The sequence below is a fragment of the Salmo salar genome, chromosome 22 (genome assembly GCF_965601325.2).
Source record: "Salmo salar chromosome 22, fSalSal1, whole genome shotgun sequence".
Classification (NCBI taxonomy): Eukaryota; Metazoa; Chordata; class Actinopteri; order Salmoniformes; family Salmonidae; genus Salmo; species Salmo salar.
The window spans coordinates 27,574,822-27,599,644 of record NC_138312.1 but is presented as its reverse complement, the minus strand read 5'-3'; the positions used below and the strand labels follow the sequence as shown (position 1 = coordinate 27,599,644).

The 24,823-nt window shown below is 40.7% G+C and overlaps 2 protein-coding genes across 3 annotated transcripts in view; both read left to right on the top strand.

Moving 5' to 3' along the window:
• On the top strand, window positions 1-5,330 carry tmem183a (transmembrane protein 183A). The gene is made up of 8 exons (XM_014166985.3): window positions 1-231; window positions 2,125-2,214; window positions 2,324-2,494; window positions 2,759-2,918; window positions 3,135-3,315; window positions 3,535-3,615; window positions 3,732-3,890; window positions 4,067-5,330. The coding sequence occupies exons 1-8, from the start codon at window positions 168-170 to the stop codon at window positions 4,250-4,252; spliced, it is 1,092 nt and encodes a 363-aa protein (XP_014022460.1). The 5' UTR covers window positions 1-167; the 3' UTR covers window positions 4,253-5,330.
• A 6,031-nt stretch (window positions 5,331-11,361) lies between these two features.
• tfeb (transcription factor EB) overlaps window positions 11,362-24,823 on the top strand; it is a 138,767-nt gene continuing 125,305 nt past the window's right edge. For both annotated transcript variants that reach the window (XM_014166987.3, XM_014166986.3), the window contains exon 1: window positions 11,362-11,630. The gene's annotated coding sequence lies outside the window, so the exon portion shown is untranslated. The remainder of the gene's footprint in view (window positions 11,631-24,823) is intronic.

Genomic DNA, 24,823 nt, shown 5'->3' with positions numbered 1-24,823 from the left:
GTTATTTAATGTACGTAAACTCATTTGAATCAGTCCCATGATGGCTGAAGATCCTGGAGGAACATTTTTCGATTGCTGTCCCACCTTTTTCTCGTTACCTCTGCTTGTCATAGAGACATGGCAGGACACACAGCCTCAATAAGTGGCCACAGACCCTTCTTACCGTCATGCCCAAGAAAGGGAACCGAAAACGGCTGAAATTTTGGCCCGGGGACATCTGCTCCGAGTCAGGTAGCTAGCTCGCCAAAGCGAAGTCTTTGACCCGGACATCGGCTTTCAGTGGTGCACGTATTGGGTTGATCCTCGAGGACAAAAATCAAACTACCCGATTCTATTACCATCATTGATTAAATAATAATAATTGCATGTGCATATTCAGGCGGCTTGCAATATCAGAAAGGTATGTAGGCCTATTTTTGATGGATGTCAGGCAACCCATCAGAGGCGCATCGCAGTGTAGCTAACGTTAGTCAGTAGGGGTTCGTGGGTGAAATCACTGGGGAAGCCGAGTCAATTTAAAAAAGTCATATTACAACCTATGTTGGTATATTTGCGTTTGCTCTATAACTTATGAATTCAAATACAAAGTTTTTAATCCCAAAACCAGAGAGAAACTTCTCAGGTTAAGTTCACAAAGCAAATATTACACCTAAGAAAGTTATGACCTCCAGCATGGTCTAGCAAGTTAATGTTTGACAGTTCACTAAAACATATACTGATTTATAACCAGTTAGTGCAAGTCAGCACAAAGACAACAGAGCACTGCCTCTGCTATTCCAGCACCATTTCAAATTAAACATTTTAAATAAAATCAACAAGACTATATATGCTTAGTTTAATACACTGAAAACCAACTTACAGATACCAAAAACAATTTAGTCAAATCAATGTTGCTAAATATCATGTGGCTGTCCATGGTACTGATTTGTCAGTGTGTAGATGTAAGAAAAAAACTAAAATTCACTCACCCTACTTGTAGACTTGTTGAATGCCATCCTCCTCTCTTACATGTTGGCAAAATGGGCTATGGCTCTGTTATACAGTAAGCTTTTAGTTTTCATTTTCATAGGCTAGCAAGCATTTTAGCTAGGTTGCCTAACTTCCTCGCATGGGTTAAAATTAACCACATAAGTTAGCTAGTTAACGTGAGCCTACTAGGTTTCATCTAAGCTACATATTGAACTTGAATTGTCTCAGACCAGTGGCACAATATATTAATTTATGGTTAGCTCATTTTTATTGGTCAAATATTTGGGGAAGCCTGGCTTCCCATGGGGCTCCTGAATGGCACAGCGGTCTAAGACACTGCATCTCAGTGCTAGAGGCATCACCACAGACACCCAGGCTGCATCACAACCGGCTGTGATTGGGAGTCCTATAGGGCGGTGCACAAATGGCCCAGCGTCGTCCGGGTTTGACCAGTGTAGGCCGTCATTGTAAATAAGAATTTGTTCTTAACTGACTTGCATAGTTAATAAACAAAGGATGGATAAATAAATAAATCCATTAATACACACCACTGAGTGTAGTTAAACTTCTCATTGTATTCCTTTCTCTGCTGTGTTCTGAGAAAAGTGAAAGGGCGTTTTCGAGCGGATCACTTTTATCAAGCCGGTGACCATCGGCTTGCGTACTTGGTGCTTTCAAGACAACTGGGAACTCCGAAAAGATGAATTGGGAAATTGGAGCTGCCATGCATTGAGCCTTGATGTTGATGACGTGTCTGACGTTCTGCTGTCGCAGATGCACCGCTCCCCTGACTTGACTGCTTGACTTTTGTCTACAGTCGGTTGCTTACCGTCTTTGCACTGAAATGAGCACAAAGAAAAGTAATGTTTGAGCCTATCAAATACATGATGCATTTTGGGTAAATTGTGACTGATTGACTGACTGATCGACAAGTAGTTATTTATAATGCAAAGGGATTTGTTAATCAGTCAGTAGGCAGTTGCCTGCAGTGTCGAACAAGCCAAAGGTGTCTTACATAATACCTAACCAGTGTTTTCAGGTCACTACAGACAAAAGGAAAAGGCATGAGGGGAGAAAGAAGTTGTTTAGTACTATTGAGATGCACCCTATGCTATTGAGCTCTTGGTAAACCGCATATTCTCCCCTCTCTTGCAGTGACTGTCGCTGATTTTGCCAATGCTGACCCAGCCGTTGTGAAGTCAGGGAGGGTGAAAAAGGCTGTTGCCAATGCAGTTGAAAAAGAAGGTAAGATCATCAATCAAAATGCTTGGGCATGTCTATTCTACACACACAGCAATACATCGATAAACCACATTATTGAGCTTACTAACTTTCCACTGTGCTTGTCCTGCAGTGAAGTTGTTGTGTGGACTGGAGGCGTCGCAGGGTTCCCTACAGGAGGTGTTGTCGTCAGTGTCCAGCCTCACCGGAGACGCCCTTGAGAGTAGCGACGACCTCGACCCCGGGGAGGATGGAGTGAACGAGCCTAAAGAGGCACGCAAGAAGAAAAACAAGAGAAGGAAAGGTACACCGCATCTGGTCATGCATTTTAGAGTTGAGGGCTGCGTCTCATTCCAGAGGGTTGCTCCCTTCCCTCTGTCCATGTTAACTGATATTACAGTGTAACTGGGTAGGTGATAGCAATGAGCTGTAAACTAGGCCTACTTGGAGCTATTGTTTCACCTATCCAGTCATTTCAGGTCCGTACGTGAACAAGAATGGATAGGAGTGAACAACTTTTCTGAATAAAACACAGCCCATCGTTTGACTGTCTTATCTGTTTTCCCAGAGTGTAGTGAGTGCAGTGATGGGGAGGACTACACAGTGGATATCTGGCTGGTGCTGGCTTCTTATATCCGCCCAGAGGATGTGTGTACGTTTGCTCTGATTTGCAGAAACGCCTGGACCGTCACCTGCACTGCTGCCTTCTGGACCAGACTTTACAAAAGGTAGGGTTAGACCTTTTCATTGCCACAACCTATATTTTAGGTGGGCTCTTGATAAGACTTGAATCCTGGAAAATCAGATGCGCATTGCCCTTGGCAACTGGCCCCTAAGAGAAGTAGCCTAGTTTTCTTATTTACGTATTTTGTCTCCCTGTCTCTCCCTCTCTCTCCTCTTACTTTCACCTCTTTCTCTCCCTCTCTCCTCTCCCTCTCCTATAGACACTACAGTCTGGATGCTTACCTGCCATTCCGTCTGCAGCCAGACTCCATAGCAAGGAAGCGTTGTCTACGGGCTCGTGTGATTCGCTCCCTCTTCCATCTGTATGAGCCATTCAGCTCACGTGTCTCCCTAAGCCCCGCCCTCCCCGAGTCCCCGCCCACCACGCTACTTAACTCCAAGGTAAAGAATCAAGATGGCAACAGGCTAGCGGTTGTGCCATATGGTATGGTGTGTGGAGTTTTTTGAGGTTCTCACCTTATTCGGATCCTGAGAGGGTCTGATCAATTGATCTGTACTATAACTCACTAATCCTGATCCATCAAGTTCTGGCTTTAATGTGCACTTGACACTTGTGCAATCCAATGCTAAGAGATGTTTTACCTGTTTTCTCCTCTGCAGTGTCTGTTGTTCTGGGTCAATAAGGTTGTGGGTACTCGACCTGAGCCCATGTGGGAGTTCAACTTCAAGTTTGTGAAGCCGGTATGTATTCATGCCGAACTGTCTGAAGTACACTAGTGAAACATGTTTACTTTAAATTTGAAGTAAAACATTTCATTGTAATGAAGGATACCATAGTTTGTGTGTCTCTCCTCTAGGCGATGAGGTGTAAGGCTGGCAGTGCCACCCGGGGTCTGCTGCTGCCCCGTCAGTATGAGGAGGTCCATGCCAACCCAGACTCAGACTGCTACCTGCTGCAGGTCACCACCCTCAACTTCATCTTCACCTCAATTGTCATGGGGATGACCCTTTCCCTGGTCAGTACACCACTCACTCATCCTGGTTTTTACTCTGTAAAGACTCTCTCCATCCATGAAGTTGCATTGTTAAAAGTCACATAATGTGGTTGTAACTCATAGTGGGTCTGTTTTAGGAGAGGGGACCTGTGCCTCCTTCCTGTCTAACCCACTCTGTCTCTCTGTTCCCCCTCCAGTTTAACATCAATGTGAACGCGGACATGCGTCACCACAGAGTGTGTCTGGTGTTCCAGGACTCTCCCCTCCAACAGGGGAGGAGGAAAGGGGAGCAGGGGGGGACACAGGTGGTGCTGGACCCTGTACACAGCATGAGACTGATGGACTGGTGGCATCCTCAGTACCCTTCATCCCCCTACACCTAGAACCCGCGTCTCCTGTAGAGCCCTCGTATTATCCCACATGCTCCACACAACATCCATTTAGTCCTAGAAATCACTGTAAACTTCTGCTTGTGCACCTAGAACGCCCAACACCTAACAAGACCCAAAACCATCCACGGTACCCCGTCTCCCTGTACACCCAGAACCTTGCTTCACTTCAACCTTCTCCAGCCCCCAACACAGAGTCCTCTAGCGTATTCTTTACATTCCCATACACCAAAAACCACCTATCTCCTCAGTACCCTAGCTCTCTATAGACAAACCCTCAACTTCCAATCCCCCCCACATTGCCTACCCTCAGACCACCCTATACGTTTGTCTCCACATCTGTTCAACATAATGTCATTTCTTTTAATATTTCCTCCTTTCTGTAACTGCGACATCTTTAAGGGACTTTTGATTTCACGTTTTGATTTGATTCTTCTACGGGCCAAAATTATGATTTGCTGCTTGCATAATTATTTGATACCTCTAATCATTGTTTACTTTTAAATTGTCATTTTTAAAACCAACTCCTGATTCGTCCCCTGTGTATCCTCCTCAGGAAGTAATGTCAGATCTAAAAACTCTGGTCAGTTCTGGGGCCGCTGCATTGTAGCGGAGCAGCATTTTATGTCCTGCTTCTGTCTGTTAGAATGTTTATGAACACCAGGAGACCAGTCGTGTATGTAAACAATGACCAGTAGAAACATGCCAATCATGCTTAATTTCGAAAAAGGGGGTATTTAAAGAATCAACATATAATACCCACAGGAGACTATTTCAGTTCTACTATTTACTCAATCATCCAATCAAAATGCATTTAAGAACATTAGTGTTTGAATTCAGAAGTTTATCGTGTGAAGTGAAAAGCAAAGCTTCTTGTTGATGATCAGACCTGAAAATGCTTTATTGTAAATACATGTATAGCGGATTGACCTTGTGAAGGACATGTATACATGTTTGGCTGTGAGAGCCATCCATAATATCATTCCGCATGTGAAGTCTGGATGCTGTCTGTATGTGATCTGATTGTTTGGCCAATCTCCTGCACTGAAATACAACTGTAAAGAACCCCTTCCATACTATCCTGTATTTCTCTATCAATACAAATGGGGTTTCTTACTATCATATGTTTCACATATGGTGATATATATACTTAAAATGTTGCTGCTATATAGCCTGTGGGGTAAAGTAATACAGTATTTAGTCCCATCCAACTGTTTCCTTGACAATAGCGCCGTTTTGTGGTAAACTGAGGTAACATGGAAAGTGTAACTTTAAAAAAATATTTTATTTAACCAGGTAAGTCAGTTAAGAACAAACTCTTATTTACAGTGACGGCCTACACCAGCCAAACCTGGACGACGCTGTGCCAGTTGTGCTCCACCTTATGGGACTCCCAATCACTTCTGGTTGTGATACAGCCTGGATTCGAACCAGGGTGTCTGTAGTGACGCCTCTAGCGCTGAGATGCAGTGACTTAGACCGCTGCACCACTCGGGAGTGTGGCTACATAGATATATTTGATAGATTTTGTGTTGAAAGCATTTGTACAGTTTAAACCATTTAAAAAAATAAAGGAATCCCAGAGTATCACACATGAAATTGTTAAATGTGGTCAATTGAATGTTTATCCATGTGTTGATTGTTGAATTACAGCTGATGCGGCATCCACAAAGACAATAGCCTAGGCCATAGGGCAACCAGTAATGGTGTGTGTGTAAAATCACTGGGGAAGCAAGGAAAAAAGCCATATTACAACTTGGTGCATTCAGACCCCTTGACTTTTTCCACATATTAACATAAGTATTCAGACCCTCTGCTATGAGACTTGAAATTGAGCTCAGGTGCATCCTGTTTACATTGATCATCCTTGAGATGTTTCTACAGCTTGATTGGAGTTTACTACACCTGTGGTAAATTCAATTGCTTGGACATGATTTGGAAAGGTACACACCTGCCTATATACAGTGCATTCGGGAAGTATTCAGACCCCTTGACTTATGAGTAGCCCACCCAGAGCCCGGACTTGAACCCGATCGAAAATCTCTGGAGAGACCTGAAAATAGCTGCAGCGACGCACCCCATCCAACCTGATAGCGCTTGAGAGGATCTGCTGAGAAGCATGGAAGAAACTCCCCAAATAAAGGTGTGCCAAGCTTGTAGTGTCATACCCAAGTAGACTTGAGGCTGTAATTGCTGCCCAAGGTGCTTCAACAAAGTACTGAGTAAAGGGTCTGAATACTTAAGTAAATGTGATATTTCAGTGTATTAAAATAATATTTGCAAACATTTCTAAAAACCAGTTTTTGCTTTGTCATTATGGGGTATTGTGTGTCAATTGAGGGGGGGAAAACTATTTAGAATAAGGCTAATGTAACATTATGTGGAAAAAGTGAAGATCTGAATATTTGTGATAATTGTGTTGTTTGCTCTATAACCTGTTAATTCAATATGCCTTGCGACCATGTTATATAGACCTAAGGCCGAGACAATAAGAAGACACAGTGGCAGAATAAATTCAACCACACCTTTGTTTTATCACAGAACCGGATAGCAACCTCTGTCCGGTTTAGTCCACAAAGCATATTGCATGTAACAGACAGTTAGTTACATGACCTACAGCATGGTCAATCAAGTAAATGTTCTCGGATTTTTCGGACCACTAAACAACTATTGATTTAGAAACACGGAGAGCTACCGCAAGTCGCAAAGAAAACAGGAGCTGCCTCCACTATTCCATCACCATTTCAACTTCAACATCATCAAATCACCTCTGGTTAGTCTGATACAGTGACAACTAAAAGATACCAAAAACAATTTAGTACAATCAACGTAAGCTAAACATGATGTGCTGTCCATGGTTCTGATTTCTGTGTGTGTGTTCGTGCAAGTAGAAAAATGTGTTGACTACAATGGCGGTCTGTGCTGTTTAAGATGAGGGAGGATTCATATTTTTCTTTTTTTTATGAACGTGGCCTTATTTCTATTACAGCATATTGGATGATTGTCATTAATATTCCATTCACCCAGCTCAATGTAACATCGATAGGTTTAGGTTACTACATGATACTCTATTTTTCCCTGTACCCATGATGAGGTTGCTACAACCTAGCCTATGAATGAACGTTTACAATGTAGGTGCACAGGTTAAGAGAATTTTGAGTAATCAAGGTGATAATATTCAATACCGCCTTGCACACTCTGGCCTGCATCTAGCTGACCTAGGGTGTAATCATTTGTCCAATAGTTACATATGAGAGTATCTATTGGACAAATTCACGTATGTTTATCCTCGCTTGCTTCCGTTTAAGAAACGTTTTTCAACAGAATCAGCGGAATGAATACACCCCTGATCACACAAACAGTTCACTTTCATAGCAGCCACATAAAAACAGCATGATGACTTTGCTCATTGTGTGTATATATATATAATTCATTCTTGCAACTATCTATGTGCTTTCGTCCTGTTACCGTTTCCCTTGACTTGTGGACTTCCGTGCACAACACATCAACGCTCTGTGACTAGGTGAAAAAACCTTTCCAAGCCAAACCTTCATACCATGGCCGCTAACCGCTACACACAGCCTACGTTGTTGTCACATCCTAGTCAACTAGAACTAACGCTTTACTAAACCCGCTACAATCATGCAGTACGATGCACAGTCAGAAAGCAGTTTAGCAGTTACACCAGCGGGTCCCGTGGCAGTAAATTAATAAACCAAAAGCTTACATTGACTTGGAAGAGTTCCAGTGTTGGATAGACATAGCATCCTTCTCTGTTTGAGTAGGCTGAACTAGCTAGCTGCATTTGCTAGCTAAGTGTAATCGTCCGGCTACACCATGGTGCTACCCTACAGAGTGCTGCTGAGGCTACTGTAGACCATCATTACAAAACTGTGTTTTAATCAATTATTTGGTGGCGTGAATATATTTAGTATAGTTTTATCTGAAAATGATAACTTTTTTGGTTGACTATTTTTATGAAATTCACTGATGTTCCTTCTCTGAGAAACCTCCACTGGTTGACTCACCCTACTTGTTGAGTAATGCCAATGCCATCCTCCTCTCATTGGCCAGTACGGAGAATTAAGTAAAAGCACAAATCCAAATCCCTTTCTCCATCCATGGCTAATTTAGGAAAGGGACAACTTTAGTTAGCTAGCTAGCCACTGGAGGACAACAACACAACAATTCAAGTTCTTTCTGTCAATGACTTATGCTCTCAATGCGATCTGATAGGAGTGATGCCAAAATCCAACCTGGCTTCCCTTGACACTTTTTTTTGGTGCACCAGGACCATTCAACATTGAGCTCGCCCAGTTTAGCTCAATGCTGATTGGCAAAAAAAAAATTATCAAGGGAGGCCAAATGCTCTCTGGCTTCACTTGCATTCCATTCAACGCTATGGGCCGCAACAATGTCATACTAGTTTGGACCAGACAGCATCAGCCAGATAGTTGCCAAAAGGTTGAACATACGTATCGTTAGTATAATAAGAAAATCCATACTTAAATTGTTAGGATCGTAAGAAAAGCCATGAGTGAATGATGAAATTTAACCATTAAATTAGGTCTGTAAACGTACAAACCCTACGTTATGACTAATAATGAACATTTACACGTCCAATTCTTACTTTTTGTCTCCCTTATCTTGGTTACACACTTTTTTTATACGTACAAACTTTTGTCACGAATGTGGAATCTGCAAAGGACATGAACCGAACGTAGCTAGTTGAAGTTAGCTAGTCAATCAAGCAACTCTTAGAGTTGCTTTGCAGCTTCAGGTTTAATTTCCAAAATAAAAGTCTCGAGCTTGTTTTAGAATGGCATTCAATAACAATGTTATACCAGTAGATGGCGTAGTATTAGCTTGGGATTTCAGAAAATGACTTGCGAGAGAATGAAACTAAAAACCACAGAAGAGCATTGTCTAGAACAGGTATTCCCAAACTGGGGTACACGTACCCCCAGGTGTACGTGTAATGCCGTCGGGGTTACGCCAAAAAACGAGATTCACAAAAAATAAAAAAAGAGAGACCAGAGAATGGGATGGTGCAATATTGAATTAGTCATATTTTGATAAGGTGGATGCATGGGGACGTCCACGTCACCCAGAGATATGCCCATGCTGTAAAGATACACCTAGAGGACTGAAACGTCCCTGTTGTAGCCATAATACAGCTAGTGCTATCTAGACTTGCGCTGGCAAACAGATCCATTACATTAGCTACCTAAATGTGAATTAAACTCAACTGAGGAGTAATAGAGAATGGAGACTTTTAAGTTGGAAATGTGCAGGATACCTCTTTCCGGTTTACCTGACTTCCTTTTTTTTTTTACTGTGTTATGTTTGTTCGTGTAGCACTACTCACAGGCTGTTTGGTGTGGGTTTTTTTTGTTGGTGAGATGAATCTCCAAACTCTGAAAGGAATTATTGTACTTCAGAATTGCAACACAAGATTTGTTCAAGCCTAAAATGTTAGTTCATAATCGTAACATGGTGTTTGTATGTTCACAGATTACATTTTACGTTTCTTGTTTCACAGATGGATTTTCTTACAATCCTAACATTGAACGTACGTATTGTTAGGATCGTAAGAAAATCTATACGTACTTTCAATCTTTTGGCAGCTATCTGGCTCCATATAGATGGCCTACATGTCAAGAGACAGAGGGGCGCTGTTTCACTCGGATGCTTTCTCCTGTGAGATACAATCAGGCTCTTGCAAATTTAAGACAAGTAATGAAACACAGAGACAAAATATACGTAATTTTATATATATATATTTTTTTGTAATTATTTTGGAGAAGCCTGGCTTCTCTTGGCACCATGAATACACGCCACTGATTGAAACTACTGTGAAACACTCAGTTTCAACACTATGCTTTAATTGCAATACACACACATGCACTAGTGAGAGTGAAGGCAAGGAAGGTGTGCAGCAATGTATGGTCCATTTAAAAGGAAAATTGTCAAGCAGTTGGGAATGTGGGACCATTAAAGCCAATCCTGGCTCAACCAAATAAAGTACTGGGGTATAATTCTTACTCCAAACAGTTGCAAAACGTTTGCAACGTAAACTAGTGTTTCTATTGGACAGGTTCAGCAAACAGGTTGTATAAAATTAAAACAGACATTTTAGGAATAAAAGGATGTGCCCTCTGACTTATCTTTAAAACAAAGACTATCCATTCTATGAGGCAAAAAAAAACTACTTACAGCTGCAGTGTGGGGCGTTGCTGCTTTTTTTTTCATTTCCTACCTAAATCTGTCCAATAGAAAAATAACGTTTTGCAAATGTTGAGAGTAGCCTAAGGATAACACCCCATGCATGCGCTGACATCCAACTCAACTATAATAACGTCACTTCCCCCGAAAATACCCTTGTCCAATAGAACTACACGAACCCCGAAATAATATGCAATTGTTTTTGATGTGATACCAATGTTTTTTTAAATATTGTTTTTATTCCTCTGTGGTTGATTTAAGTAACATAGATTTACATAAATATATTCATTGGCAATATTAACATCAAAAGATAAATGTAGTAATAAACAGGTTATGAATATTGTTTGTGATACTACATTTCCCTCAGCAAGATTTTTTTTGCCGAATATCTATGATGATATACAAAAAGGAAAGCATGGAAAATTTCTTACAAATATTGTATTAGTAACAAATTAAAGGACGTTTCATTTAAAATGTTGCATTGAGTTTATCCTGTGAAACACGCTATGGAAAGATTCAAGCTGAATATTGACTATAATTGTCATTTCTGTGGAATGGAGGAGACCATTTATCATTCGTTTTTTTTACCTGTATTTATAGTAGAATTCTTTGGATTGACATACAGAACTTTGTTACAAAGAAAACAGGACAAGTTGTACAATTTAATGGTTTTGATATAATGATTTATTTCAGAAATTCGGATATTGATAAAATTGTAGTATATTTAATTCAACTGCTAATAATATTAGTTTGTTTAGGATTCCTAGCAATATAAACAGTTTCTATATATATGTTTGTTTGCGAAACATTTTTTACTACACCCCCACATATTTCCATGTGCGCTCTTCCAACCCCGTCTATTGGTTGCCGGAGTTGTCACAAGTGAACACAGGTGACCTGGGACCCGCCAAGCCCCGCTGACAACATCACAGCCAGCGGAACTAAAACAATTAGCAGCTGGAGTGCCAGTGGAGTGTATCAGGCATTTTTCTGAAATTATAATAACACACAAAGACGCCTTTTTAGCGTAGTTTGTGTTTGAGGATACGAGCGGTTCCACTGACCGTATTGGAGCGCACTGGTGGAAGACCCGCGTAGTTTCCAGAACCTGCACTCCCAACTTCGTATCATCTGACCTTCAGAGCGTGTAAGTAATATTCCACCGATTAACTTGTGCGAACTCACAGCGCACCGTAAATCGCCATGGGCCAACTCTGGAAAACTCATTAGGTTATTTTTTTATATTCAAGTAGCTGATCATGCATTATGCGCCATAGTTTATACTTTGGAAATCGATTTCACGGTCGTTCAGCTCCAGCGTTCACGGGCCCTGCTGTATAAAAAGGCTTGGGTTTTTACCATTAAGTGTCTCTTGAAAATGTTAATTCATGTTTTGCCTAATAATAAACAATATAGGCTAGGTAATTGCATTAATAAACAGTATAGGTTAAGTAAATGTATTGGTTGGATATGAGTTGGTAGTCAGCCCATCCTTTTCCTAAAACATTGACAGCTACAAACATGTTATGATAAATATTTATGCTATGTTTGTGCAATTTCGTGCCTTTATGTTAATCTCTGAACTGTCAAATGCAATTTCCTACCCAGATGCCTTTGCCATTTATGACCAACCTCTGGTTTCCGTGGACATATCATTGATGACACTCTATCCAGAGCTATGCCGCTGCTATGTATAAACCGTGTTTGTGATACCCCGATACACCTCTTATATAACGATAACTTTGCTGGAAAGCAGGGCGCTGGGGGCCAAACAAAGCCGAGCGAGCAGGCTGGCTGGTCTCACTAGACGTAACCATAGTAGGGTGTCCAATCAAACACGCATATATTGACTAATGGGTAAAGTAATACTCCTCCTCTAAGAAAACAATGGTCCAAACCTCATGTCTCTGTCATCTGTTCAAATGTTATTCTTACCTTTGTAGGATGGCCAAGAGTACAGCCTGGTGTCATAGACTGTACGTAACATCGTAACATAGTAAATGTAAATCCGGGAAATTCAAAAGTCTTTATTTTATTTAACCTTTGTTTAACTAGGCAAGTCAGTTAAGAACACATTTTCTTTACAATGACAGCCTACCTCCCCTATGCCGGACGACGCTAAGCCAATTGTGTGCCACCCTATGGGATTGAAACAGCTGGGGTTAAAACTTTAGAACCCAGTTCCTACATTTGAATATAAAAATAGATTTTATCAAACAAAACTGTGCTACATTTTATCTCTGGGAGCCTCAGGATGACAAAACAGATTATTGAATGTAAGTACCTTATTTACCTTCAGAGGTGAATGTATCAAACCAGTTGCCGTGATACGTTTTTGTTGTTGTTGTGCATTCTCCTCAAACATTAGCATGGTTTTTAGATGATCTGACAGTACCATCCTATTGTTAAACAATAATTTAGGCTTTCTGCCCATATAAGACATGTCTATGTCCAGGGAAATGTTCTTGTTACTTACAACATCATGCTAATCACATTAGCGCATGTTAGATCAACCGTCCCGGTGAAGGGACACCGATCCCATTGAGGTTAACCCTAAACTAAACCTAACCCTAACACCTTAACCCCTAGCCTAGCTAACATTAGCCGCCTAGCTAACGTTAGCCGCCTAGCTAACGTTAGAATTAGCCACCTAGCTAAGTTAGCCACAGCAAATTGGAATTCATAACACATTAAATGTGTTGCAAATTTGTAACATATACAAAATGAGTGATGTGCACCACAAATTAATACATACATAGTAGTTTGAGTGTCCCAGATTTTCATTTACTATGTTACGTCTACCAGTGAATCCAGGTTGCAGGAGCGAGATGGCACTATCAAGTCCATGCACTACTTGACGGTACCTGTATTTTTCCTTCATAGCTTGTTCCCCAACTTCTTTTTAGGGTGTTTTCACATATAATCCTCTTTCAAAAAAGCTGAACTCAGTCCTCTTTAAAGTCAACTCTGGGGTAAAAAAAAAAGCAAATGAACTCTATACTCTTTGTATTCATACTGCCCTTGCCTTTGAATGAGGACTCAACTCTTTTGCCAGTTCACTCAGCTATTTTGTGGTACGAGTCCTCTTTGTATTCACATTGTTATGTTTAGAAAGGAACAAAGATCTTTTTCCAACATTCACAAAGTGTGAGAGAGAGAGAGAGAGACTCCATCATTCACCTCTCTGTAGTCCAGGGTTTGACCGCAAGAAGCCCAAACGGATATCATTATTTGACTAAAACACAATTTCAAACCTTGCTTACATTTAACATCAGTTGGAGCTGATTTCCTGGTGTTAAAAAAATAAAATGTTTGTCCAACAATGAAAATAAAAAACACATTATTTTTGCTCAGAAAACATGGGGAGCCAAATAAAACCACCTGCGGGCTGCAAGTTGGGGAACCCTGGTGTAGTCCATACTAGGCCAATATGCAGTATATTATTATAATAATAATGAGCTGGGTGGTTCGACTCTATACACCGGGTATGATAAAGCATTTATTTTTTACTGCTCTAATTACGAGGGTAACCAGTTTTATAATAGAAATAAGGCACCTTGTGGGTTTGTGGTATATGGCCAATATACCATGGCTAAGGGCTGTATCCAGGCAATCCGCCTTGCGCATATGAATAGCCCTTAGCTGTGGTATATTGGCCACATAACACACCCTCTTGGGCCTTATTGCTTAAGCATATTTTTTTTACATTTTATTTTACCTTAACTAGGCAAGTCAGTTAAGAAAAAAATCTTATTTTCAATGACGGCCTAGGAACAGTGGGTTAACTGCCTTGTTCAGGGGCAGAATGATAGATTTTTACCTTGTCAGCTCGGGGATTCGATCTTGCAACCTTTCGGTTACAAGTCCAACACTCTAACCACTAGGCTAATAACATATTCTAATATGGTATAACACACAGTGGGAACCTGAGTACTGTTGCCTGACCCTCACCATTTAAGACAATAGGGTTCAAATGGAGTTTGGTTAGGCCTGGTCAATTGGTCTATTGTCCATCTCACTAAGTCCTGACTACATACCATTGACACTTCTATTTTAGAGGAAATCTCCCATTCCAACCCTGACTCAACTACTTTCACTAGTGGGCGATTCCAGCATTATGTACATTACATTTGCATGCAAAATCACAACTTTAATGTCTTATAGAATAGACAAACAACATAAATTAAACTTTTTATGGGTGGGGATGGGCAACTAGCGGCCCCCCTTTTCTAGGCCTGCTGACCAGTAATAAAAAAACATACATACATAAGGAACTCAGTCTGGGTATCAACTTACTGTTGAGATATAGAATACACAAGGTGTAAAGCTGCACATTTTTCTCTCCGCCCCATGGCAAAATGAGTAGTATTGCATGAAATGAGTTCAATTGCAAAATCATCTCTCCGACCCATGGCAAAATGTGTGGGAAATGCAAGGGGGACCGCTAAAATGTTTTGCTCACATGGTGGGCGGTGTACCCACAAGCCACTGAGGTCCCTTATGAGTTCTGTTTTTTTGTGGCCCCCACCCCCATCAAAGTTGCCCATCCCTGGTCTATAGTAACCCTTGGGGGGAGTGTATATCCCAAAATGCGGACTTGAAAATATTGACACGTTGGACAAATTAAGAATTATAGATGTAACATTGAATGGACTAACTTTTGGGAGAGACTGAACACAGAAAAATTCACAGAACTTTTATTATTAAGGTCAAAACATGGATTGCCATTCCGAAGGAAGGCATGGCTGAACACAGAAATTAAAATGTTAAAAAGATTGTCATTTCCATTATTTTGATTTTAGTGAGGAAAAACACTGTGATGGATGTGTCACCCTTCGTTATGGATGTTAAGAGTCTGAAATATACATTAAAATTGTAAAGATTTCTTGGTCAAAATCACATTTTGTAATTTGGATTGTTTTTAAAATGGCAGAAGAAGGAATAGGTACTTTAGGATTGCATAATTACATGTGGTGTACAAGACCAGGCACCACACCCTAACATATACAGTTGAAGTCAGAGGTTAACATACACCTTAGCCAAATACATTTTCACAATTCCTGACATTTAATCCTAGTAAAAATTCCCTGTCTTGGGTCAGTTAGGATCACCACTTTATTTTTAAGGATGTGAAATGTCAGAATAATAGTAGAGATAATCATTTATTTCAGCTTTTATTTCTTTCATCACATTCCCAGTGGGTCAGAAGTTTACATACACTCAATTAGTATTTGGTAGCATTGCCTTAAACTATTTAAACTTGGGTCAAATGTTTCAGGTAGCCTTCCCACAAGCTTCCCACAATAAGTTGGGTGAATTTTGGCCCATTCCTCCTGACAGAGCTGGTGTAACTGAGTCAGGTTTGTAGGCCTCCTTGCTCGCACACACTTTTTCAGTTCTGCCCACAAATGTTCTATAAGATTGAGGTCAGGGCTTTGTGATGGCCACTCCAATACCTTGACTTTGTTGTCCTGAAGCCATTTTGCCACAACTTTGGAAGTACACTTGGGGTCATTGTCCATTTGGAAGACCCATTTGCGACCAAGCTTTAACTTCCTGACTGATGTCTTGATGTTGCTTCAATATATCCACATCATTTTCCATCCTCTTGATGCCATCTATTTTGTGAAGTGCACCTGTCCCTCCTGCAGCAAAGCACCCCCACAACATGATGTTGCCACCCCTGTTCTTTACGGTTGGGATGGTGTTTTTCGGCTTGCAAGCCTCCACCTTTTCCTCCAAAAATAACGATGGTCATTATGGCCAAACAGTTCTATTTTTGTTTCATCAGACCAGAGGACATTTCTCCAAAAAGTACGATCTTTGTCCCCATGTGCAGTTGCAAACTGTAGTTTGGATTTTTTATGGCGGTTTTGGAGCAGTGGCTTCTTCCTTGCTGAGCGGCCTGTCAGGTTATGTTGATATAGGACTCGTTTTACTGTGATTATAGATACTTTTGTACCTGTTTCCTCCAGCATCTTCACAAGGTCCTTTGCTGTTGTTCTGGGATTGATTTGCACTTCTCGCACCAAAGTTCGTTCATCTCTAGGAGACAGAACGCGTCTCCTTCCTGAGCGGTATGACGGCTGTGTGGTCCCATAGTGTTTATACTTGCATACTATTGTTTGTACAGATGAACGTGGTACCTTCAGGTGTTTGGAAATTGCTCCCAAGGATGAACCAGACTTGTGGAGGTCAACAAATGTTTTTTTCTGAGGTCTTGGCTGATTTCCTTTGATTTTCCCATGATGTTAAGCAAAGAGGCACTGAGTTTGAAGGTAGGCCTTGAAATACATCCACAGGTACACCTCCAATTGACTCAAATGATGTCAATTCGCCTATCGGAAGCTTCTAAAGCCATGATATCATTTTCTGGAATTTTTCAAGCTGTTTAAAGGCACAGTCAACTTAGTGTATGTAAACTTCTGACCCACTGGAATTGTGATACAGTGAAATAATCTGTCTGTAAACAATTGATGGAAAAATTACTTGTCATGCGCAAAGTAATGTCCTAACTGACTAACCTAACCAAAAATGTCCTAACCAAACCTATAGTTTGTTAACAAGAAATTTGTGGAGTGGTTGAAAAACGAGTTTTAATGACTCCAATCTAAGTGTATGTAAACTTCCGTCTTCAACTATATATAATATATATATATATATATATATATATAAATATATAAATATATAAATATATATATATATATATAAATATATAAATATATAAATAAATAAATTACTACCGTTCAACAGTTTGGGGTCACTTAGGCATTTCCTTGTTTTTGAGAAAATCTCACATTTTTTGTCCCTTAAAATGCATCAAATTGATCAGAAATACAGTGTGGACATTGTTAATGTTGTAAATGACTATTGTAGCTTGAAATGGCAGCTTTTTAATGGAATATCTACATAGGCGTACAGAGGTCCATTATCAACAACCATCACTCCTGTGTTCCAGTGGCACTTTGTTAGCTAATCCATATTTATAACTTTAAAAGGCTAATTGATAGTTAGAAAACCCTTTTGCAATTATGTTAGCACAGTTGAAAACTGTTGTGCTGATTTTAAAGAAGCAATAAAACTGTCCTTCTTTAGACTGACTAGGTGAGTATCTGGAGCATCAGCATTTGGGTTCGATTACAGGCTCAAAATGGCCAGAAACAAAGACCTGAAACTCGTCAGTCTATTCTTATTCTGAGAAATGAAGGCTCTTCCATGCGAGAAATTGCCAAGAAACTGAAGATCTGGTACAACGCTGTGTACTACTCCATTCACAGAGGAAAAGGACAATCTTTGAAATTGCCTTTTTTATATTGTTGTTCTCTCGCTCAAGGATAATTATGAACATGGTTTCATTTGTAAATGACTAACTTGATTTGTGCACGCTCAGGTTGACTTTTACACGGAATCGCCCTATTAGACATTTCTGAGAAATAGCCTATCAGTGTATGCCCTCAAAGCAACCTACTCACATGTATTCATGACCTTCATATGGGCAATGCTCAATATCAGCAGGAGTTCGACAACTAAAGTTCCAAGCATACAGATTTTGTTTGTAAAGAAAAATAAGCTTTTTTTTGTAGCAGTTAAATCGTTCTGACTTCAACTACAGTAAATTATGTATTTGTATATCAAATATGTATTTCTACATGTCAACAGCAGAAATACTAGTCTTCTGGCCTGTTTAGTGAATTGTGATATGGAGAACATACAGTAGAATAGAATCACACTGTCTGTAGCAAAACAGGTAAGCACTATTTGAGGAGTGTGGATGGATGGGCCGTTGTTTTTTTAGTTTTTTTTTACATGGTGGGATGTCTGTCTGCAACCCCCCACCCCCCGTACTTCTATACAGGTTGTGGTATCGTCAAACCATCGTTCTCTCATCCTCAGATTTACGATATTACCGGCTTATTACATAAGGGGGCGCCAGAGAAATGCAAAAAAGACCATTGGGTGTCGATTGCCACAATGCTAACAAAATTAGCAGAAGTAACAGTGAATTTCCATGGAGGCTGCTAGCTAAATATGCTAACGATTGCACATGAAAATAAATGAATTGCAAAGACCGGTAATCTAGCTCATAAATTTATACATAGGTAGGAGCTACCGAATGTCATTTCTGGTGAGTTTTGACGTTTACAAGTTAATGTGATCATGGTGTAAATTAACAAGGTTTTAATGTATTCGTGTCTGAAGGAAGAACAGTACTGGCTCGGAGCAGCATGTTTACATGCTGTGTGGATTGTAGTCGCTACGGCTCTGGGAAAAGATTGGGGAGGAGTAGACTGCCCAGAATGGAGAGGAGAAAAAAACACAAGGAAATCAAAAGGTGGCAGCTGTACAGAACTCAACCAAAGGACTTTGACTTAACAGAAACTAGCAGAAAGCTAGTTACATATATTGCATTTTAAAGGCTAAATTCGTTGTTAGAACCTTCGTAGGAGCATCGTTAAATCTCAGAGCTGGTTCCCAAAACCATCGTTATTGACGGTGCACTTAAATGACCAGCTTTTACCGCTTTGCCTCAGGTCACTCATAGAACATCTAAGTGGTCGCTTTATAGTCTACACAGATATCTGCTAAACATGGAATCACATGGTTTATCCATCTTTGTGACTGCTGCTAACTTCAGAACAAGGTTGACTACAATTGATACAAACAAGTGACATATAAAAAGTGAGATGACTTCATTAAAATATAAACTGTAGGCTATGTCAATCATATTGAAATACATTTAGTATTCAACCAAGTTCTATTTTGCTACAGACTTCAGTCTAAAGTTTGTCTCTATATATTTCAAGATGTGTAGCCTAGACTGCGCAATGATTCTTTTTGTGTGTGTTTTATTGGGTAAGCATTAGAATAAGCCACCTCAATATTTGCAGATGTAGGTGGTAATATCTCCCTAGCTGTTGATGCGTCGTGTAGGAGCTGATCCGTCATCAGTATTGTGAACTAATGTAAATGTTAAGGTAATATTTGGATGTGGAAAGCTGATCCAAGAGCAGCACTCCCTTTTTTTCGATCCAATCAGTATCGACGCATGCTCCAACGACTCACTGAGTGACCGTTCTCTCTGCGTGGTGTTTTGGGAAACTTATGTTACATCTTCAGCCGTTTTAGGAAAGATGCATCGTTAAAACACTCATAAGCCTAGTTCCATCACTATCTGGGAACCAGGCCCAGGTCATTCAGAAAGTATTCAGACCCCTTGACTTTTTAAACATTTTAGTACGTTACAGCCTTATTCTAAAATGGATTAAATTAGTTTTCTTCCCTCAACAATCTACACATTACCCCCACAATGAGAATTAAAAAAAATGTATGAAGAAATAAATTAAATCACATTTTAAACAAGGATTCAGACCCATTACTCAGCACTTTCACACACCTTTGGTTGCGATTACAGCCTTGAATCTTCTTGGGTATGACGCTACAAGCTTGGCACACCTGTATTTGGTGAGCTTCTCCCACTTTTCTCTGCACATCCTCTTGTTCGATCGGGTTCGGGCTGGGCCACTCAAGGACATTCAGAGACTTGTCCTGAAGCCACTCCTGCGTTGTCTTGGCTGTGTGCTTAGGGTCGTTGTCCTGTTGGAAGGTGAACCTTTGCCCCAGACTGAGGTCCTGAGTGCTCTGGAGCAGGTTTTCATCACGGACCTCTACTTGGCTTCGTTCATCTTTCTGTCGATCCTGAATACTTCCAGTCCCTGCCGCTGAAAATCATCACCACAGCATGCCACCACCATACTTCATTGTAGGGTTGGTGCAAGGTTTCCTCCAGACATGATGCTTGGCATTCAGGCCAAAGAGTTCAATCTTGCTTTCATCAGACCAGAGAATCCAAGCAGCAGCAGCTGCTCTTCCTGTGGCCCAGCAAAATTAATGCAGTTTATACAATTTTAAAAACCTTAAAATATTTGGCCCCTACTCCACCACTACCACATATATACAGTACAAAATCCATGTGTGCATGCATGTGTCTGTGCCTACGTTTGTTGTTTCACAGTCCCCGCTGTTCCATAAGGTGTTTTTTAATATTTTTTAAATCTCATTTTAATGCTTGCATGAGTTACTTGCTGCGGTCCAGCAAAACACTGAACCACTGCTACTCTAACTTCCGCGATGCATACAAGGCCCTCCCCTGCCCTCCCTTCGGCAAATCCGACCATGACTCCATCTTGCTCATACCGTCCTATAGGCAGAAACTCGAACAGGATGTACCCGTGACTAGAACCATTCAACGCTGGTCTGATCAATCGGAATCCACGCTTCCAAGATTGTTTTGATCACGTGGACTGGAAGATGTTCTTGGGAAGCCTCAGACAATAACATCCATTTATATGCTGACTCGGTGAGTGAGTTTATTAGGAAGTGCATTTAAGATGTTGTACCCACTGTAACTATAAAAACCTACCCCAACCAGAAACTGTGGATAGAAGGTGGCATTTGTGCAAAACTGAAAGCGCGAACCACCGCATTCAACCATGGAAAGAGGTCGGGGAATATGGCTGAATATAAACAGTGTAGTTATTCCCTCCGCAAGGCAATCAAACAAGCAATGTCGGTATAGGGACAAAGTGGAGACGCAATTTAATGGCCCGGACACGAGATGTAGGGTCTGGCAGGGTCTACAGGCAATTACGGACTTCAAAAAGAAAACCAGCCACGTCATGGACACTAACGTCTTGCTTCCAGATAAGCTAAACCCATTTGCCCGCTTTGAGGATAACAACCACTGACGCGCCCGCTACTAATACTTTTTTACACGTGTTAAATAGGGGTCGACCGATTAATCGGAATGGCCGATTTAATTAGGGCCGATTTCAAGTTTTCATAACAATCGGAAATCGGTATTTTTGGACGCCGATTAGGCCGATTTTTTTATTTAATTTTATTTTTTTTTAAAATGTTTATTTATTTATTTATTTTTTTAAATCTTTATTTAACTAGGCAAGTCAGTTAAGAACACATTCTTATTTTCAATGAAGGCCTAGGAACGGTGAGTTAACTGCCTTGTTCAGGGGCAGAACCACAGATTTTTACCTTGTCAGCTCAGGGATTCAATCTTGCAACCTTACTGTTAACTAGTCCAACGCTCTAACCACCTGCTTTACATTACACTCCACGAGGTTACGCGAATGCAGTAAGAAGCTAAGGTAAGCTGCTAGCTAGCATTAAACTTATCTTATAAAAAAACAATCAATATTACTAGTTTATCTAGCCTCTCCTGCGTTGCATATAATCGCTTAGGTACACGTTGCTCCAACCATAACCATCAATGCCTTTCTTAAAATCAATACACAAGTATATATTTTTAAACCTGCATATTTAGTTAATATTGCCTGCTAACATTACTTTCTTTTAACTAGGGAAAGTGCGTCACTTCTCTTGCAAACAGAGTCAGGGTATATGCAGCAGTTTGGGCCGCCTGGCTCGTTGCGAACTGTGAACACTATTTCTTCCTAACAAAGAGAGCCGACTTCGCCAAACGGGGGATGATTTAACAAAAGCGCATTTGCGAAAAAAGCACAATCGCTGCACGACTGTACCTAACCATAAACATCAATGCCTTTCTTAAAATCAATACACAGAAGTATATATTTTTAAACCTGCATATTTAGCTAAAAGAAATCCAGGTTAGCAGGCAATATTAACCAGGTGAAATTGTGTCACTTCTCTTGCGTTCATTGCACGCAGAGTCAGTGTATATGCAACAGTTTGGGCTGCCTGGCTCGTTGCGAACTAATTTGCCAGAATTTTACGTAATTATGACATAACATTGAAGGTTGTGCAATGTAACAGGAATAACGTTTTGTTTTTGAGATGATAGTTTCTGGATTCGACCATATTAATGACCTAAGGCTCGTGTTTCTGTGTGTTATTATATTATAATTAAGTCTATGATTTGATAGAGCAGTCTGACTGAGCGATGGTAGGCAGCAGCAGGCTCGTAAGCATTCATTCAAAACAGCACTTTCGTGCGTTTGCCAGCAGCCCTTCGCCTCAGCCACGCTCAAGGTCCTAAACGATATCATAACCGCTATCGATAAGAGACATTACTGTGCAGCCATATTCATCAACCTGGCTAAGGCTTTCGTCAATCACAACGTTCTTATTGGCAGACTCAACAGCCTTGGTTTCTCAAATGATTGCCTCGCTTGGTTCACCAACTACGTCTCCGATAGAGTTCAGTATGTCAAATCGGAGGACCTATTGTCCGGACCTCTGGCAGTCTCTATGAGGGTGTCACGGTTCAATTCTCGGGCCGACTCTTCTCTGTATACATCAATGATGTCGCTCTCGCTGCTGGTGATTCTTTGATCCACCTCTACGCAGACGTCACCGTTCTGTATACCTCTGGCCCTTCTTTGGACACTGTGTTAACTAACCTCCAGATGAGCTTCAATGCCATACAACTCTCCTTCTGTGGCTTCCAACTGCTCTTAAATGCAAGTAAAACTAAATGCATGCTCTTCAACCGATCGCTGCCCGCACCTGTCTGCCCGTCCAGCATCACTACTCTGGACGGTTCTGACTTAGAATATGTGGACAACTACAAATATCTAGGTGTCTGGTTAGACTGTAAACTCTCCTTCCAGACTCACATTAAACATCTCCAATCCAAAATGAAATCTAGAATCGGCTTCTTATTTCGCAACAAAGCATCCTTCACTCATGCTGCCAAACACCCTCGTAAAACTGACTATCCTACCGATCCTCGACTTTGGCGATGTCATTTACAAAATAGCCTCCAACACTCTACTCAGCAAATTGGATGCAGTCTATCACAGTGCCATCCGTTTTGTCACCAAAGCCCCATATACTACCCACCACTGCAACCTGTATGAACTCGTTGGCTGGCCCTCGCTTCATACTCGTCGCCAAACCCACTGGCTCCAGATCATCTACAAGTCTCTGCTAGGTAAAGCCTCACGTTCTCAGCTCACTGGTCACCATAGCAGCACCTACCCGTAGCACGCACTCCAGCAGGTATATCTCACTGGTCACCCCCAAAGCCAATTCTTCCTTTGGCCGCCTCTCCTTCCAGTTCTCTGCTGCCAATGACTGGAACGAACTGCAAAAATCTCTGAAGCTGGAGACTCATATCTCCCTCACTAGCTTTAAGCACCAGCTGTCAGAGCAGCTCACAGATCACTGCACATGTACATAGCTCATCTGTAAATAGGCCTTCCAATCTACCTCATCCCCATACTGTATTTTATTTATTTATTTAGCTCTTTTGCACCCCAGTATCTCAACTTGCACATTCATCTTCTGCACATCCTACCATTCCAGTGTTTAATTGCTATATTGTAATTACTTTGCCACCATGGCCTATTTATTGCCTTACCTCATTTGCACATGCTGTATATTGATTTGTCTACTGTATTATTGATTGTATGTTTGTTTATTCCATGTGTAACTCTGTTTGTGTCGAACTGCTTTGCTTTATCTTGGCCAGGTCGCAGTTGCAAATGAGAACTTGTTCTCATCTAGCCTACCTTGTTAAATAAAGGTGAAATAAAAATAAATAAATAACATTTAGACAAGAACAGCTCAAGGACAGAACTACATACATTTTTAAAAAGGCACACAGCCTACATATTAATGCATACACAAAAACTATCTAGGTCAAATAGGGGAGAGGCGTTGTGCTGCGAGGTGAAGCTTTATCTGTTTTTGAAACCAGGTTTGCTTTTTATTTTAGCAATATGTGGTGGAAGTTCCATGCAATAAGGGCTCTATATAATACTGTATCGTTTTCTTGAATTTGTTCTGGATTTGGGGACTATGAAAAGACCCCTGGTGGCATGGCTGGGATAAGTGTGTGTGTCAGAGCTGTGTGTAAGTTGACTATGCAAACAATTTATTTTTTTTAAATGTAAAAAAAAAACACAAAAAAATCTGGTTCATGGTTTGGCTTTTTCAAGAGGCTTTATTACTGACATTTTTTGTTGTTGTGAGTTTTGTACACATCCGGTGGATAGGGAGCCATTTATGTTTAACAAAGGAGGGCCAAGCACAGGAAGCAGCTCTTTCAGTAGTTTAGTTGGAATGGGGTCCAGTATGCACCTTGACGGTTTAGAGGCCATGATTATTTTCATCATTGTGTCAACATTTACATTTAAGTCATTTAGCAGACGCTCTTATCCAGAGCGACTTACAAATTGGTGGATTCACCTTATGATATCCAGTGGAACAACCACTTTACAATAGTGCATCTAAATCTTTTAGGGGGGGGGGGGGTTAGAAGGATTACTTTATCCTATCCTAGGTATTCCTTAAAGAGGTGGGGTTTCAGGTGTCTCCGGAAGGTGGTGATTGACTCCGCTG

What these genes read in the sequence shown, in the direction of transcription:
- tmem183a (XM_014166985.3), top strand. Translation starts at nt 168, where the DNA reads ATGCCCAAGAAAGGGAACCGAAAACGGCTGAAATTTTGGCCCGGGGAC. An exon ending in TGGACCAGACTTTACAAAAG is followed by an intron (nt 2,919 to 3,134) that starts GTAGGGTTAGAC and finishes CCTCTCCTATAG; the next exon opens with ACACTACAGTCTGGATGCTT. An exon ending in TGGGGATGACCCTTTCCCTG is followed by an intron (nt 3,891 to 4,066) that starts GTCAGTACACCA and finishes TTCCCCCTCCAG; the next exon opens with TTTAACATCAATGTGAACGC.